Source organism: Chlorocebus sabaeus, chromosome 18 (genome assembly GCF_047675955.1).
Source record: "Chlorocebus sabaeus isolate Y175 chromosome 18, mChlSab1.0.hap1, whole genome shotgun sequence".
NCBI lineage: Eukaryota > Metazoa > Chordata > Mammalia > Primates > Cercopithecidae > Chlorocebus > Chlorocebus sabaeus.
Genome location: NC_132921.1, coordinates 73,162,669 through 73,181,843, shown reverse-complemented (window position 1 = coordinate 73,181,843; position 19,175 = coordinate 73,162,669). Strand labels below are relative to the sequence as shown.

General features: G+C 41.6%; 1 protein-coding gene across 5 annotated transcripts in view; it reads right to left on the bottom strand.

Moving 5' to 3' along the window:
* Positions 1 to 1,249: 1,249 nt before the first annotated feature.
* The window catches only part of PIEZO2 (piezo type mechanosensitive ion channel component 2), a 468,788-nt gene continuing 450,862 nt past the window's right edge, over positions 1,250 to 19,175 (bottom strand). For 4 of the 5 annotated variants that reach the window (XM_007974699.3, XM_073006482.1, XM_007974697.3 and 1 more), the window contains 9 exons: positions 16,802 to 16,960; positions 15,270 to 15,417; positions 13,040 to 13,228; positions 12,590 to 12,682; positions 11,150 to 11,322; positions 8,721 to 8,849; positions 6,196 to 6,275; positions 3,692 to 3,875; positions 1,250 to 2,793 (listed from right to left, as the gene is read on the bottom strand). In XM_007974699.3, coding sequence (XP_007972890.3) covers positions 2,541 to 2,793; positions 3,692 to 3,875; positions 6,196 to 6,275; positions 8,721 to 8,849; positions 11,150 to 11,322; positions 12,590 to 12,682; positions 13,040 to 13,228; positions 15,270 to 15,417; positions 16,802 to 16,960 — 1,408 coding nt within the window. In that variant the 3' untranslated portion in view covers positions 1,250 to 2,540. Of the gene's footprint in view, positions 2,794 to 3,691; positions 3,876 to 6,195; positions 6,276 to 8,720; positions 8,850 to 11,149; positions 11,323 to 12,589; positions 12,683 to 13,039; positions 13,229 to 15,269; positions 15,418 to 16,801; positions 16,961 to 19,175 lie in introns of those variants that run through there. The other variant, XM_073006481.1, reaches the window with a different exon arrangement.

Sequence of the window (19,175 nt, the reverse complement as noted above, 5' to 3'; positions counted from 1 at the left end):
CTGTAGAAGTCAGTGTCCAAGAGTAGACAGCGATGGGTAACGCAATCTCCTAGGATTCCCTCTGGACTCCCACATGCCCATGGCTGGCCCTGTCCCTCAAAGGCAAAAACCCCCAGCCTGCAGGGAGGTGCTTCATGAAAGGTTAAGTCCTTGCCCAGGGGATGGCTATGACAATGGCTTGCTGGAATGGGATCCAAACACCCCTGGCTTAGCTTGGGATAAAGGGAGGGCTACCCCAGCTCCAGGGCTCAGTTGCAACTGCAGCTTCTCTCTGCCTGGTCCTGCCTTCCTCCGTGACCTGTATAACCTGTGATCACTGCCCGAAAATGACCTCATGTGACTGTGTTTCAGAGTTTATCTCTAGAGAAGCCAATCTAAGGTAGCAGCAGGCTGCTTGGCCGGGGTGGGCGGCCTTTGAGCCTTAGCATGTTGCTGTGTAGAGCCTGATGATCCCTGATGGTGTCAGATAAAGGAGGCTTGAGGAGGGTGAGAGACCCCTTTGCCCAGGTCTCCCAGCCCCACAGTGGCTGGGCCAGGACCAGAAGCCAGGCTCTGGCATTCTCTGTGTGATTTCCAGTCCGCACACGCAGTTCTGGAAGGAATGCCTTCTTTGGCCAGCACTCTTTCCTGCAATATGTTCCTCTCTTAACACATCTGGAGGCTTTTGCCTTACACCCTGGAAATTGTTTTCTTGAGGAATATTTCAATTCTGGTATCCTCTAATCTGCACGTTTTCTTCTCATGAGCATTTTCCTATGCCTCATCTTTTCTACATGAGCTACAATTTGCTTTCTGGAAATTCCTTGTTGACTTTTTTTTTTTTAAAAGAAAGAACTCACAACCAGATATGCACCATGATTCTTTCTGCTGTTGGGAAATTAGACCTTCGTGCAAGAGTTCCACTAAGTGGTTTGAGTTTATTGTTGCAGTGACGGAAGCAGTTTATCTCCGCAGGGGGAAGCGTGCTAGCTTTCGCCGTGTAAGAATAAATATGCACTAATTAATTCTGTACAAGACACAACATCATTTGAAGTCTGCTACTTTTTTAAAGCTCCATATTCACTGTAATAGTTTCCTTTTTGGAAATTATTTATTAGTTGTTTTCTGTTTATATAAGGAAAACAAAACAAAACAGAACCAGCAAGAAGTGGATTCTTATTTCAGTTGATTAAAAAAAAACTGTACACTGTATCAAAACAATCCATTTTCTATTTCATGCAAAAAAGCAAAATAAGGAGTATTCTTAAAATGACTTTGCAGGATGTGCTTTATTTTAAGTCAGCCCTGAATCCAAACTACACAGGATCAATTTTTGACATATTCTAGTCCATTCAATGATTCTTCTCAGAAACTGTATCTTAATATGGAATGAAAACTACATTTCAATCATAAATTTTTCATGCTACATTGTTATTTAATGAAGAGGTTGTATTACCAATAATAATAATTTAAGAAAAGGCCATTTTTATTTCCCCAAGCTCAATATACATATTTCTTTCATAATTATGAACTTAAAAAACCCGTCTCAGATGTAAAAATGTGAATTGGAATATGTAAACTCTTTGATATACCTGAAAAACAGGAAGGAAAATGTCACATACTGGAAAAACCATTGCCTTAAATCATGGAAATGGGAAAAAGCACGTTGAGGGACGGGGAAGGCAGAAGAGCGGTCCTGACCTCAGTTATTAAAGAGTTACAAAGTATTCCAGGTCCCACTGGGCTGGCCTTTTTACTCTTCTGCCTCATGTCTGTTTGCACAGGAGACTGCAGCCCTCCAGAATGGTTCCCCTCATTGAAGCCGGTCACTGCTGGACCACAACAAAGCAGGTGTCCACACCATTTGTTTTGTTGCTTTTTTTTTTTTTTTTTTTTTTTTTTCCTGAGAAGTCACTGGTGTTTAATGGAAAGGTATCTTATTAGTCCTCGGTTAAGATAAGGCAGTAAGAGTATCACTAATGTTATGTTTTTGCTTAGAATGAGGCTGATCCTTCCACTGGCATCTTCATGGGCAATTAGTTCCCTCTCTTTTGCCCCGAGAAACACAGGTAGGAGCTGTCTGCTCCCTATTGCTGTTGCGTATTCTGAGTGTGTTGAAGGCTCATCTAGTCTCATCACAGTAGCTTCCCCAGTGGAGACAGAGCGCTCTATATTGCATTGTAGCATCTCTCCAGGAAGGGCACGGGCCCACAGAGGAAAACACAGGCATCTTTCCTTCTGACTCCTCTTCTGTTTCTCTTAGGGACGGGGTCCATACATGATTCCTTCACATGGTCAATCAGAATGCAAGACACTGTTGACTAAAACATAAAGCAAGTAGCCCTGATTTCAGAGAAATGGAGTTACAAATAACATTTTCAACAGTGCCTTAACTTGCAAGGTAGCTTTTACTGCAAAAGGATGTCAGCTCCTTTTGTCTACCTGTCAGAAGAGAAACAAATCATTTCCATTGAACTAGAAATGCTTAGCTCTTATGAGAATATTGTGCTTTAAAAAAAAATTCAAATGTTAACATTATTTGCAGTCTGTGTTCTAAGGTTTCAATTTGTTTTTTCTCTAGTCCATTTGATCATTGTCTCTGGTGAGCGATACAGGAATATTAATTTGGCATAGAGATCTTCTTCTAGTTCCAGTTCTCCTGTCTCTCGAACTAAAAAAATATCTGTGCACAACTTCAAAATTCGATCCACGTTTGGAAGCTCTTCAAACATGATGGAGTGAGAAATGCCACTGAAGAATTCTCGGACAAATTTCCCAATCACAAGCACAACGGAAGCATATAATCCCATAATACTGAAAAAAACAGTAAGTGGACATTGCATATAGCAGTTAAATATAGTTAATAAAGAATGTCTAAAAGAAAAAAATATTATTTTGTCTCAAATTCCATAGAAGAAATAAGCATATCAAATCTCACATTTTTTCCCTTTGGTTAAAAAGTTGACTTTTTATAATAGAATTATTATAAATAGAAAATAGAATTATGTATTACAGAACTGTTAGACTTGAAAAATAAAAGTCCTTTGCAATCTCACATTCTGGAAATAATCAATGCTAACCGTTTCATGTATGGATTTTAGGTGGTTTTATTGCATACATTAAATGCATAAATCATATATTTGGTAGAAATGTGATTATATATGATTTTCTGTGGCAGGCTCCTTTCTTTTTAGCAATACTGTCTCTCAGATTAATTTTTTATAAAATTCTGGGTGAAAATCATTTCTTATGAGGCTAACTTTGAGAAATATAATATTTTATATTTGTGTCTTGTGGGGATGTGCGTGTCCTAGGATTTAAGCATCAGAACATGATGCGATGGTTCAGAAGTTCAAAAGTGGGATGTCTGATAGATCAGTCTGCTAAGGATTAGAAGGAAATCTAAGCAGAAAAGTGGCATTTCTATGCCAGTTTCTAAATGTAAACACTGGATTGCATTAAACTGTGCCATAACAGGAAGATGTGGAGTAAAGAAGCCATATGCCTGGGCTGTGTGAGTCACACTGGGCATTTTGATCTCTTTGGGACTCTGGTGCCTAATTTTTTGAAATGAAGGGCCAAGGACGTGTGCATTTTAATATTGCAGCTCTAAAATTAGTGAATTCTAAGAAGATAAAAGGTTTCCCACTCTCAACTTTATATGATACAGAAGGAGACTCTTGTAACTGTGAAGTGTTCAGTGAGTCCTTACCCATAACCAGCCAGGAACCCCAGACTTGGGGGACTGACTTTGTCATTGAAGACCACCAGTTCCAGGGCCTGAGAGTTCGGATTGTATATTCTGTTTCCAGTCAGGTTGAGAACCCACCACTCACTGTTAAATTTAGTTGTATTGTCTCTGGACAAAATGATGGTAATATCCATGAAATTATTTTCTAGAAGGGTAGAAACACAAAATCAAGTCAGCATGAGAATTTTAGGATTTAATGCAAAAATGTTTTCAGATGGCAAAATCTGGTTACTAACTGTAGCCTAAGGTTCCAGGATGAAAAGGATGCATGGACATGCTAAAAGTGGGAATGGACAAGGAAGAGTGGCCCTGGGTATCTAAGTGATTTTTCCTTTTCAGTGACAGAGGTCAGCTGCTGTTGCTACATGGGTACGGCAGCAAAACCACAGGGCAAAAGTGGAGGATCCACCACCTGAGCGGCTGAGCTGATAATCCCAAATGACTCTGTAGACACTGAAAAACCCACATTGCTGACTTGTGATCAAATCAACCAGTCCATTCATATTAGCAGCATCTGTTGAATGTCTCATGGGAGGAAGGCACTCAATTAGGTGCTAAAGGGCTCCAAAATTGCATATAACATTGTTCCTTATCTCCATGGGAAAAGACTATGTACATGAGCACAACTTATGAGCACATAACAGTCACCATAGGACCAGCATTGACAAGGTCTGTTGGCTTAGAGACACCACTTCTGGATAGTATGCTCCACGGGTGCCTTACAGAGCAGATAACTTCCGAGCTGAGATTTGCCAAGTGAGAACTTCAATAGGTGAAGTTGGGTGAGGAGGGAAGCTCATTTCAGGCAGGGTGATGGGACACAGCTCAGCAAATCTCTGAGAACCATAATATCGGGTCAATGATTACTTTTATTGGAGTTCAGGGTGAATGCAAACGAGTTGTAAAAGATACAGTAAAAAGCCTGTAGTGACATTGTATAGAAGATTCCACTCCTGCCAACGATACTAGCGCTTCCCCTGAGAAACATGGTGGTGACTATAAACTAAACTCTGTGACAGTGGGAGCTACATCAGCATCATTTCATACTGAATTCCTAGATCATGGGTGTCCAATCTTTTGGCTTCCCTGGGCCACACTGGAAGAAGAATTGCCTTGGGTCATGCAGGAAATATACTAACACCAAGGATAGCTTATGAGCTAAAAAAAAGCATACAAACAAATCTCATAATGTTTTAAGAAAGTTTACGGATTTGTGTTGGGCCATATTCAACACTGTCCTGGGTCACAGGCAGCCCATAGGATGCGGGTTGGACAAGCTTGTCCTAGATGGTAGGAATCCAAGAATGGTACTTGACAAAAAATGTCTATGGCATGAAAGGATGAATCAATGAAGAAGAGTAAGGCACAGTATGATCCTGCTAGAGCCAAAGTCCTTATCAAGGAAGAAGGTGAACCATGCAGAACGCACAGGAACAGGAGGAATGTTGGTTCTGAAGTCGGGAGACAGCTGTAAGGAGGAAACACAGGAGCCTGCAGCACAGAGTCACCTCGGGAAGAGCTTGTGGAGGGACAGAATTTTTCATGGGGAATGACTGATTGTTGAGCAATCTGCATGCCCAGATGAAACATTTCTACCACTATTCCTGACTGAAAGGGAAATAGCAAATGTCTTAATGCGTCTTGCAAATACCTTGCAAGAGATACTTATTTACTGCTGAGGAAGAAATGTGTGTGATATGGAGCCTGGCCTTTTGCCCATCCCCAGGGCCCTCCACTGGGCCTCCACCAGGCCAATCTCTGTGTGGCTTTCCAACTCTTCACTTATGTCTGCGTCTTTCCAGCTAAACACAGCAGCACAGAGCCCAGGCTCCAGTGCCTGGCCTGTTGCCTACCGCGTAGTGAAAGGCCCATGTTGGAGAATGAATGAATGTGTGCCAGATAACTGCACTGGTTTTCCACGTTGTCCAGATCTATACATCTGCTTCTGGTTCAAGTCATGGAATCAAGCAATTCTTGATAATTAATAGAATCCAGAAACATGAATTTATACCATCCAAGTTATATTGGGAAAATTAAATCACTAAAGTGCCTCTAGAGATACTTACTAATCCTTGGGCGGAATCAAGTGCATTTCATGCTATCTTTTTACTGTTCTTATTGTGAGGGGCAGACATATTTAACAATGTATGAGGCAGTTTCCTGTCAGTATTCTGGCTGCTAATAGAAACAAGTCTATAATCTGATGAATCAGTACTATAAGAAACTTGGTGTGAATTTAAGTCAATCAAGTTCCATATCAATGAAAAAGAGAAAATGAAGAATGTGGGTCCCAACTGAATGAATGACTCCTTTGGGCTAGTGAAGGCAGGCAGAGGTTTTATACGTCTTGTCACACAGGAAGAGATAACTAAAAAGTAGTTTGATGAAGGCCCAAACACACACTGTTGAAATTGAATAAAACTAGGATTGAAAACAATTCTAAAACAAATTTTTCTCATTCTTACCAGATAAAAGTTGCTTTATAGGTTTTGAGTTAGAATCACTAGGTGCTTTCACATAATATGGATAAATCTTTTCTATGGTCCTGTACATTAAGAAAAAAAAAAGATATAATTACATTTTAATTGTTTTACCCAGCTAAAACTGATTTTTTATTGTTATTGTTGACCTTGTTTCACCAAATAATGGTGAAAATTTCATATATCTGTACAATGTGTAGACATCATAATTTATGGGTTCCTATTACAATCAAAACTCTCTGATGTGGAGCAAATTCACTGAGCTTTATCCGGATCTGCATGTAAGTCTGTACAACAAGCTTGGTGATGGCTTATAAACAGCCATAGGCCTTTTCCCAATTCTGCAGCTTGTTTCTGAAGCTAAGGGGCACTCTTTCTTACTAGGATCCTCTAATTCTTATCCATACCATTGAGCACACTTCAAATTTTAATTTTTAGATTTTCAAACATATCTATAATCAGGCTGATATGGTTTGACTGTGTCCCCACCCAAATATCATCTTGAACTGTAGCTCCCATAGTCCCCACGTGTCATGGCAGGGACGGGTGGGAGATAACTGGATGATGGGGGCAGGTTTTCCTCCATCATCATGCTGTTCTCATGATAGTGAATAAGTCTCATGAAATCTGATGGTTTTATAAAGGTCAGTTCCCCTGCACACGCTCCCTTGCCCACCGCCATGTAAGATGTGCCTTTGCTCCTCCTTTGCCTTCCACCATGATTGTGTGGCCTCCCCAGCCACGTGGAACTGTGAGTCAATTCAACCTCTTTCCTTTATAAATTACCCAATCTCAGGTAAGTCTTTATTAGCAGTATGAGAATGGACTAATACACAAGTAGACTACATGAACTGATCTAGAGGGGAGTGAGAGGTGAAGAGAGATGGTGGCCTGGACCTCGAGTGACCTCTGCCTCCCACAAACCCAGTGCCTTGAATACATTCTTGAGTAGACACGCCTTCTCATCTGGGAAGTGATGGGAAAGGATCTGACAATCTCCAAGGGCCCTTCAACTTTAGTGAGTGGCAAAACATATCTCAGTCTGGGAATACTTCTAAGGCCTGCACCCTGGTGATCTGTATATTCCACACATTACAATGGGGCCAGGGCAGTCTGGAAGACAAAACTGGGGGCATCACTGGTGGATGCCTGAACTATTATGTTTAGCAGTTTTAGATCCATATCATTTTTTTCTTGCTAGTTCATGTATTAGAATCTAAACATCTCGGCTTGCATCTGTTGGAAGTGGAGTACTTAAGTGGCAGGATAATATTCTGAGATATATAATATTTTTTCCCCAAATTTCCTTTTACCCTTTGTACTCCTTAACCCTGTATGCTCCACCCTCATTCAGAGACCCAGGGGCAGGAATAATAGTAGAAAAGGGTCTCACAGGGTCTTTGCCTGGCTTTTGGTGATTATGGTCAGATAAGAGCAAGGTTTGTCATCCAGAGATGAGATCAATACTTTTTGGGCCCTGGACAGAGAGTGGGAGGAGAATGTGCTTGACACTAGTGGCTCCCTAAGAAGGAACCTTGAGCCCACCTCCTTCCACTGAGGGTGAACAAGTGAAGTGGGTGCCCACGATCAGGTGGCAGACACGAATGACAAGAGGCTTGGGTCATTTTAGTGCAGTCCCATGTCGCATTCCTGAATAGGGCCCTTAGAGGCACCAAGAGCCCAGTACCCCCAGGGGCGAATGAGGTACCACTGGGCACATATTATATTGGGTCAGGTGAACCCAGGTGGACCTGCCGGAGCTCCCACACCTCCAAATTGCATGAGAATCAGCATGATGATTTCTAGTGTGCCCCAGAATGAGTCCCAATAGCTGAGGGAGATAGCTACTCTGCAGACTGAAGACAGGCCTGGAAGAAGAATGTGTCTCTCAATGGAAGCCCAGCAGGCCAGCACTTTCCATGCACTGATGAGCTTCCTGGAGCCTGGCACCATACAAACCCTCATTCATTTGTTTTTTATTATTTATTTGTTTATTTATTTTTGAGATGGAGTCTCGCTCTGTTGCCCAGGCTGGAGTGCAGTGGTACGATCTTGGCTCACTACAACTTCTGCCTCAAGGGTTCATGCGATTCTCATGCCTCAGCCTCCCGAGTAGTTGGGATCATAGGTGTGCACCACCACGCTTAGCTAATCTTTGTATTTTCAGTAGAGACAGGGTTTCACCATGTTGGTCAGGCTGGTCTTGAACTCCTGACCTCAGGGCATCCACCTGTCTCAGCCTCCCAAAATGCGGGATTATAGGCATAAGCCACCATGCCTGGCCCAAACCCTCATTCAGAACATAGACATAACCCTGGGGACAGTGGACAGAAAACTCCACAACTAAGATTGTTTCTTTAATCTTGCAAAATGGGGCCTCCAAATAGAAATTAACTTTGTGTTACCAAAGAATGAAGTTGCATTCCTCATACACATGAATCTGTAGATGGACATTTTGGACCAGCTGCATATACCTAACAAAGCTCTATTAGTAAGAAAAATAAACTTACACTGGTGTTTTTGAACTTTCTGTGCTGTTGCCTGCTATCATTTTAGCGATATTCTTTCGAGTAATATTTTTAAGAGGAAAAGAAAGCTTATCTGTTGCTATTTCCGATTTTGCACCCAGACTTAAGTTTCTGCGAAGAAAAAAAAAGCTTAACGTCAATGATCATTCAGAAGTCTGGAAAAGAGATTTACAACATATTTAACTCTTAATTTGATTAATGTCACCATACTTTCATTGGGTCCACAATTGTCAATCCCGACCCTTTCAGTCCACTTCACCTCAATGCTCAGCTTCTTAGACAATTGAGTTAATAGAGCCCAAGGAGGCCACGAACACTTTTAAAACAGAGTCGAAGGTGAGAAAGAGGAGGAACCTGCTGATCAAGAGAACCCATCTTGATGTTTTAATATGAGTTTCTAAAATATTCTTTTATCAACCCAATGATGTTAGTCTCCATGATGATAAACAGACTCTATGTGTTAAGAAGAATATTCAGTCAGAAATTGAATTTTAATTGTTCTGTTGGTTTCTATTTTTTTTGGTAGCTCTTTAAAGAAAAGGCTAGAAAGTAAATTTTTGGTAATTTATACAGAGTTGGACATGAATTTGGGACACTGAAAAGCAGAAAATGGGATTGACAGAGTTCTTTACATTCTGAACAGCCCCACTTTGAATTTTTTAAAACTATTTCCTTGTAAATTTTAGATGCTAGAAGGCATTTTTCTGTAACTGTCATGCTTCTTTCTTAATTCTAACAAGTCGGCCTCATGGACCCAAATGAACCTACTACTGGCCTGCCCAAATAAGCTTGCTTAGGGTTCTAAATCTCAAAACTGTGATGAAAGACCTAAGTTAATCAACTGGTGTATTATGTTGAGGTTCCCAAAACTGCATCACTAAACTATTGGGCTTTGGATGCAGTATTTGGATGTGAGAACTTCTGCTAAGATATGCGCTTTCTACCAACACAAGGAAAAACAAAGCAGGGGTCACGTGCTGGCCACTGGCTCGGGCTGGCCAGAGACGACTCTCAGGAAGTCTCTCCCTTCGGAGACAGCCGAGCTGCCCTCGCATCTCACACTTGGGAAGCGGGTCAGGCAGGGCTTCCCCAGTATCGGTGGAATGCAGGTGATAATCTGGGCCTCCAGAGGCTGCAATTTCTTTTTCTTTCTTTCTTTTCTTTTCTTTTTTTTTTGAGACAAAATCTTGCTCTGTCACTCAGGTTGGAGTGCAGTGGCATGATCTCAGCTCACTGCAACCTTTGCCTTCCTGGTTCAAGCAATTCTCCTGCCTCAGCCTCCTGAGTAGCTGGGATTATAGGTGTGTGCTACTACCTTCTGGCTAATTTTTGTATTTTTAGTAAAGACGGAGTTTCGCCATGTTGGCCAGGCTGGTCTCAAACTCCTGGCCTCAAGTGATCTGCCGACCTCGGTCTCCCAAAATGCCAGGATTACAGGTTGAGCCACCGCAATCGGCCTGAAATTTCTTTATCATTAAGACCAAACTTCAGCCTTTTGTGGAAGTTGTAAAATTCACCCAGACTGTTTCATTTTGTAAATCATCACCTTGCCTCTCTTCTCTCTACCTCTTTCTTGCTCACAGAACTTACTGCCAGCCTCTCTTTAAAAACTGAAGTTATTATCTAGAATAATCCAACATTAAAATATGAAATTTATTTGGATTTCAGTTTAAAAGGAGCAGGATATTGATTTTTTGGAGATTTATAGTTACATTCAAATTTTTTTTTGCATTGAAAAAAGTTTAGATTTTCTAAAAACCACATATTAATTTAAATCAACTTTCAAATCACTTGATGCTCTGCCTTCATTTCTTAGTGTTTATGTGAAAGCACGTGGTCAGTTCTCGCTGCATCAGAGCTAGGCTTTCCGTCTCCAGTGGGCATCGTTCACTTCCTTTTCCACGGAAGATTATAGACAGTGAAATGTAAGATGCATGAGGAAAATCTAAGTGGAGAGGCTCCCTGTGGTAGATTTATAATAGTGATGTAAGTGATGCACGAGGGAGGTGTTCAGAGTAATACTCTTTTGCATTATAGTAAGAAACATTTGAAATTTAAGTGTCGTTTCACCAATTGTACATTAAGGTAATAAAATACAATGGATTTTCAAATGCAAAAATAAACAACAACAACAACAAACCCCAAAACCAAAAGCTAAAGTTAGCTAAAAACAACAAAAAAGGAAAACTAAGAAGTTCTTAGTCTGGTTAGTGATTCCTAGGCAAGTCATTATTTAATAAACAAAAATGTTAGCTTTGGCATTGAAGGTAAGTTCCCAAGGCTGTAATGACAAAGTAAGATCCACATTAATCTAAAGTTTCCATTCTTCCATCCCACCACACCCTCCATCCCCCAACTCCATGTTTAGACTGGGGGAAGGGATAAATTATGCATGGAAATACAGTAACTACCTCTGAATACTCCATGAAAAAACAACAGAGAAGCTACTATTGGGGTCCAGGAGTTCGTGTATCATTTTCTGCTTACTGGGTGGGCTGATGGTCCACAAAGAATTTGAGTTTCCTTCCAGTTCTGCTACTGTTATGTCTTCTTTTTCATAATTTTCCAGAAATTGCATAGCACCCTGTATGTGCACAAATGCACATGCATAAATAGATTATATGCATCATGCTGTATAAAGAAAGCAGTTACTCTTCCTTTTAACCGGCAGTATGGAAAAGGTTTCTCCCTTTGAAGGGAATATTTTTATAATGGATGGTCTTGAGTGTTCCATCGCACTAATTTGGCTTCCTTACCCACAGGTATGGGCAGTTTCCAGTTACATTACCCAATCCCAGCGGTTGCTACCATCAATACAGCTGTGGAATCATTCCAGTTAAACGATAAAGGAAAAACAGATAATTTAGTGTCATTTTTCCTTTCCACTAAAAAGGAAATTTATCACCTATCGGGGAATGTCCCTCTCACGAGAGAGACCAAACTTAATCTGCTCAGGACATCCCAACCCTCTCTGAAGAACTGCTCATTGTTCCAGATTAGTGTTGACCGTGTGCATTATAGGTGACAATTTACAGACGAGAGAAGCATCTCCTTCCTATTCACTCTCTTCAATAAAAAAACTATTTGTAAGACAAATTTTAATGATGAGGATTATGTTATATTATTAAAAGTGTGGAATATAGACAAGAGAATAACATCAGCCACCATCCTGCTACCAGAACATCATCATTGTTTTAAGTTTTAGGGGATGTATTTCTTATTTTTTGTAATTTAAAAAATAATAGCCTTTTTAAAATTTATGTTTTAGCTTGAGAAATTGTCATGTCATTTATAGTCTCTGTAATGAATTTTTTAATTACAAAATAAGTTGCTTAGAAAATCTTTGGACAACACGGCACGTAAATAAAATGGAAAGTAGAAGCTCTTTCTCCCATTATGACCACTCTAGGGTATGCAGTGCTAATCGAATTCATTTAATACATCTGCCTTAATTTCCTCAACCAGCTCGTTTGCTGAGCCGCAAATTGCCTCCAGTTCTGCTAATACAGAGAATGCACTCATAAGCCAGTGCCTAGATAGAGCTTTCTCATATTTTGCATTACTTCTTAGGACAGATTCCCAGAGTAGGCCTACTAGTCAAGAGATGAATATATACCACAGTTTAAAAAGTTGAACAATTTTTAAAATAGATCAATATTTAAATGTTTATTACCACTCATGACATAGACATAACTTCTTAGATTATCAAAGTGAATATGCTGTATGTAACTGATCAACCCTGAAAAGTCCTTCTTCCCACCACCTCAGGCATGGAAAAGCATTAAATGACAACGAGTGAGCTCCCCTAGATGAGAGGTCTTCATAGAAATCTACTATAGGGATTTACTTACAGTGTCCCTAGAAAAAGCTTGTATAAATTTATTAAAGTTCTGCTGGTCCATAACTTTCAACTGGCTTTGTTGGGCACTCATTGTGAAAATAGGCTGGAAAACAAAGAGAACAGTGTTGTCAATATTCCCCAGCTCTTCTCTCCATCCTGAGTCAAAAGAAAAACATTTATGTAGGATATTAGCCTATTTATGTAGGATATGTTTATCCCATGACAAATGGCATCCGAGATCTCTTTTTGGAGGGATTATTCCCGTGCTCAAGACCAGAGGGGAACTAGTCTCTCAATGTCTTCGGCACCTCATTTCACACATCACGTGTTTGCTGAGCAGTCAGAATACAGATAGGACAGCGGGGTCGGCAGCTCATAACTAAATACCCTACAGGCATCTATCATAAAGGAGTGTGGCGTGGGGCAAGGCTCTGGTAGGCGGGGTGTGCACAGAGATCACCTGATACCCTCCCAGGGTAATTGTGACGGAGACGTCCAGGGGCTGGTTGATGACCCCAGCCACAGATTTGATCAAAGACATGAAGAGAAGAGGAAACCAGACGATGCAGATGAGCAGGACGATGATCATTCCTCCCATGCCATACTTCACCACTTTCTTCTTCTTCTGGCCCCGCGGCTGAGGGTATCTCTGCAACAGAGAGTTCAGACAAGGCTCAGGCTCGGGTGCTTTCCCGCAGGCAGCGGGATTAGGGGATGGCGAGTGCTCTTATTGCGGTGCTGGGAACATGGATTTGGCCCTGAATCTTCTCTGTTTGCTCTGAAATGGGGATAACAACCTTGTCCCAATCTTGAAACGAAGTTAGGTAGTGATGTGAAGCTGTCCTGAGGTCGCTCCAGCACCCCCTGGTGGTTCCACAGGGGCCAACAGGACTTGAGCGGCCTTCTCCCTTCAAGACTGTGGGTGGGTGTTGCTGGTGATGAACTTATGGACCAAGGGATCAAGTATCCGGCCGAATGAACCTTCTGGTTTTAAGGGATTATGCGAGAGAAAGATACTTTACTTTCAATTCCTGAATATTTAAAATCTGTGCCTTTCAATTGACCTTTCCCTGCCCTTGGAGGGTGGAAAAACACGATTTTTAATTTAATTAATGATACATGTTCTTAAAGACAATGTTGTTCAAGTCCTAAAGTAAGATTTGTATGGGACAGGCACAGTGGCTCATGCCTGTAATCCCAGCACTTTGGGAGGCTGAGGCGGGCGGATCACGAGGTCAGGAGATCGAGACCATCCTGGCTAACATGGTGAAACCCTGTCTCTACTAAAAACACAAAAAACTAGCTGGGAGTGGTGGCGGGTGCCTGAAGTCCCAGCTACTCAGGAGGCTGAGACAGGAGAATGGTGTGAATCCGGGAGGCGGAGCTTGCAGTGAGCTGAGATGGCGCCACTGCGCTTCAGCCTGGGTGACAGAGCAAGACTCTGTCTCAAAAAAAAAAAAAAAAAAAAAAAAAAAAAAAAAAAAGATTTGTATGATGAGAAAAGCCCCCTCTGGGCGCTGGCTTCAGGGAATGGGGAGGGGCAAGTGCGTGCTGCAGGGGCTCACTCTCCTACAGGAGCCTGTGCACCGGTAAGGCTGGGGGCGCTTCTGTTTGCTTTAACAGAGATTCATGAAGGACCCACTAAGCCCCCTGCTTAGAGACTGTGGACAAGGGGAAGTTGGAGCTGTGCTGTCTGGCATTGAAGCTGTTCCTGTTCTACATGTGTGTTCTTACTTCAGTGTTGCTGCTCCATGACCTCTGTCCTTTCAGCGTTACCCCTCAGGCCAAGCTACATGCAGAACATGGGGTCAACCCCACTCCCGGACGTGGCAGTGTGATTTATCTTCAGGAGGGTTCCATTCGTTTCAGCAGATTAAGATAAGGAAAAATAATCTACCATTTACCCACAGGCACTAGCTGCAGATTACAAACCAGGAGAGAGGCCTGGGAGTCAGTACAGGACATGACTACAGTGGCTTTTACAACCCATAAACACAGAGACCACAGTACAACAGGCCCCATCACTATAACGCTGAAATTCCCAGGGAAAGCTGCAGAACACACCAGGAATCACACAGAGGAGCCTTTTTCGAGGAGGGTATTTTGAGATGAGAGAGAAAGACATTTCATGCCACCCCAGCTAATGTTTGTTGGGTATTTCTATTGCTCTTATGCAACTGACTCTTCTTTCACATATTAAACTTCTGAGAAGTGCAATAAATAATAGTAATCTAGACATATTTAAACCTTAATATTCAACCTAGCAGAATAAGCAGATATTTGCACTTCAATTTTCTTTGTACAAAGAGGTTAAATTGTCCATCCCTCTTCAAAAAGTGAGTCAGAAGTAAGCATGGGTCCAAACCACCACCAGCCCCACTTTTCTCTACATCACATTCTTTTCTGCTCCCAAAGGAGCCATTTAAGAGTTTTTGGGATATATCAAGCAATATACCATTTTTAACAAATAACTACAATATGATGTCTCCAAAAGAAGGAAACATCTGGATGCTGTTGATGGCTATGGCGGCAGTAAGTAACTCTAGTTGGTTGGAAATCACTGGGACATTTATAGGTTGAGATAGTTTTGCCTCATGCCTTCATTGTGAGCAGAAGCTCACATTCATCTTAAAACCAGCCTGTATCTAAGAGAAGTAGACAGGAATAAGGCACACCTCCTGGTTTCTTACCTTCTCCGACTCCCGCCAACACTTCAGGATGAATATGTGGGCATAGATGTCCTCCACACAGATCCAGCTGGACAGGCTCAAGGTCGTGTCTGTCCACACCCAGTCCATCACTGCCCTCAGCTCAGTCAAAAAGGGCACGAGGCGAAAGCTGGCAGGAAACACATCTCGTCAGAGAGACATTCGTAGGTGGCCCCCACCATCCTGCTCACCCGGGAGCTCAAGCAGTTCCTTACTGCTTTAACCTCATGACTCAGAAAAAATTCTCTTGGTGACCCTTCCAGTAAAACCCAACTTGGAACACAACTGCTTTTCATTGTAAGTGGAATCTATGGATTTGTATTTTTTCATTCTTTTCCCTTTCTCTGATTATTATAACCAACTGGGATCTCACTTTTAAATAAGTGTGAAGGTGACTCAGCTTCTTTCATATTTATTTGTTCATGTTACGAGACTCTTGGCCATAGGGTGCTGAATGACTGTGGCTCTACTGCTGGATGAGTGAAGCAGGGGTGGTGCACCTGGTAGGTTAAAGATGAGGGCAAACGGATGAAGGCAGAGGGAGGAGGAGAGGTTGTGGGGAGCCAGGGTGTGAGGCCCCTCAGCTGCAGGACTTGCTGGAGTACCAAGCCTCTGTGGTTCAGCTGTGTTCAGAAGGGATTGGCCTGGGCTCCTCCAGGCTCTGAAGAATTTTCCTTGTCTCTTGACTGACACAGAGTGTCTCCCAGCCTGGAGAACCTGGGCTCTCCCAGGGCCCTCACAGCAGTGTGGATCGCCCCTCAGCAATTCTCCCCTAGGCTGCCTCAGCCCTGTCACGTGAATATAAACCCAATCCCGGAAGAAACATCAGGCCCAGTCACAGGCTAGCACTGTATGAAACACGACCCTTCGGCACCTCACAGCATCTGAGGGCACTCAACACCTCTTCTGTCTGGGGCTGAGGAGAAGCCAGCGGTGCCACGGACTGTCTCACTTTTTATGCCGTGGTTTAATTTGCGAGAGAACAGAGGGGAGATGCTACCGCTGAACTTGTCACATAAGACAGCACATGTGCTTTGAGTAGTTAACTTACTACATGAGCACACAGGTCATGGCATTCAGGTTGGTGTTTGCCAGAAAGAATGCCCCTCTTCAATGGAGGAACTTACTGCATACAAAAAATTCTAAGGATAATTTGGAATTCCCAAGGTATTTGGAATAGTCCAGGCTCCAAATACTGTGTTCTGTTGTGCCCAGAAACATATAAATACTTACAGATCATGTATCTCTAGTTTTCATTCTCAAATATTATCACAGTAATTATGCAGGATCCTAACCCATGTGGATAAATGTAGAACAGCAGCCGGACAGGCTTGTGGCAATTAAACACAGAAAGGGGTTTCAAGAGGCATCCATGTTCCTTTGCCAGCACTGTAAGAGTTCCACAATGATTCCCACTGCTGAATTCGTCCTCTCCCCCTTCCCTCCCAGGTGGGAGGGCTTTCCATGGCTGTTCTTCCCCCATCAGTGACTGTGACAATGCAGAGCGTCCCTACCCTTGGAATAAGAAGAGGTTGACGTAATTGTAGCTCTTGGTGAGGAAGTTCCCCAGGACTCGCGTTGGGTAGCCGCAACGGATCTGGTAAGCGGACAACCCAAAGTAAACGCACTTCACGAAGTACCAAAGCTGGGCAACCAGGTTCTGGCTGAATTTCCTAAAATGTAGAAGTACAGAAAGTGAAGAAATGAAAATACTCGTCTGAAATACTCGTCTGAAATGAAAATGAAATACTCGTCTGAAACAAAACGATGGCAGTGTTGAATTCAAACAACAACAACAGGCCAACAGAACTTCCCCTTCGTCGCTCAGACTCAATTCTAATAAACTGTCTACACATAGTGGATCACTTCAAAGGCAAAAGGTGGGATTAAAACATTCAATAATTAAAGCGATTTCCTGTGAATGGTGCCTTCAATCTGTCTTATACTGTTGTTTAGGCCATAATTAAAATAAATTATTAAGCGAATTTACTGACAAAAATTTTCTCACTATGTAGATGACGTGGCTACCATAGTCCAAATTAGGCTCCTGAAAGAAAAAATCTATATACATTATATATGAGATATATTAAAAATATATATAAACATACACACATACATACACATATATATATAGAGAGAGAGAGAAAGAGAGAGAGAGAGAGGATCCATAATTTGGAGTATGTAGGAGAAAGAATTCTGATAGGTGGACTCTCAATTTCTTTTTATTACACATTATAAAAATAGGTAATGGATTAAAAACTCTGGAAACACCTGGATTTGGTTCCAGTTCTGTCTGTATGTTATGGGGCTTGTTTTCCAAGCCATCATTTCTCAAGACATCAGTGTCTTCATTTGACAATTCTTCCTAGTTCTGCAAATCTATAACTCCATGACCTAACCTTTATTTATTTTTAAAGATTTCATCAACAATACAGATGGTAGTCTTTTCTCCAGGTGAATAGTGAAGAGACATAGTATTGTACAGTTCAGGACTGCCAGCACAAGCTTGAAAAAAAATTAGTAGAATTAAATTTCACACTAGAAAAACAATTTAGAATATAATTTCAAAGAATGATGAGCTATAGGACCACTTTAAACTTCGAATAAATGCAGCATTCTCCAAATGTCTTAAATATGGTCAGTACAAATTTTAAAAGGAAATAAAAAGAAAACTTTTGACTTGGTGAGAGTTTGGTATAATCTTCTCTGTCCTTAAAGTTAAGATCCGTACTTGAAGGTTTTGATACAAGCAGCATATTTCTCTTTGTGCCATATTTTGGATTTGTCCCCTCCTCCCTCTCTCCCTCCATCCCTCTCTCCCTCCCTTCCTTTTTCCTTCCTTCCTTCCTTCCTTTCCTTCCTTCCTTCCTTTCCTTCCTTCCTTCCCCTCTCTCCCTCCCTCCCTCCCTCCCTCCCTCCCTTCCTTCCTTCTTTCCTTCTCTTTCTCTCTCTCTCTCTTGCCCACACCTCCATGGAGATACCTAATGGTTCCAGCACCATTTGCATTTGTTGAAAAGACTGTTCTATCTTCACTGGATGGCCTCTGCACCTTCCCTACATCAGCTGAATTGGGACTGTGGGTCCACTATTTCTGGACTCTGTTCCGTTCCACTGTTCTGTTCGTCTGAATCTTGAGGCTACATCTCACTGCTTGATCATCACAGCTTTATAATAATGCTTGAGGTCAGGAAGAATAAGTGCTCCAATACTGTTCTTTTTCAAAGTTATTTCAGTTCTTCGAGATCTTCTGCAATTCCATATGAATTTTTATCAGCTTACCAAATTCTACCAAAAAATCTTGCTGGAATTTTGATGTGCACTGCGGTCAATCTATAGATCAATTTGGGGAGAAATTGCATCTCCCAAAATTCATGAGACATTCACAAGTATTTTGATGCATGAACTTAAGTCTTCTTGATTTATTTAGGCCTTAATTTCTCTCAGCCATGCCTTTTATATTTTCATTGTAAAAATCTTATACGTTTTATCATATTTATCGCTAAATACGATAGTTTTTCATATTTTCAGTGGTATTGTAAATGATATTCTTAAAAATTCAAATTATTGAGCATTTATTGCTTGCATATAAAAATACAATTGAGTTTTGTATGTTTGTTTTGTATCTGCAACCTTCCAAAGTTCATTTATAACTTCTGACAGCCTTATTGTAGATTCCACTGGATTTTCTATATAGACTGTCATATCTGCTGCATGATTTTACTTCTCACTTTCCAATCTGGATTTTGTGTGTGTGTGTGTGTGTGTGTGTGTGTGTGTGTGACTGAGTCTCACTCTGTCGCCCAGGCTGGAGTGCAGCGGCGCGATCTCAGCTCACTGCAACTTCTGCCTCCAGGGTTCAAGTGATTCTCCTGCCTCAGCCTCCTGAGT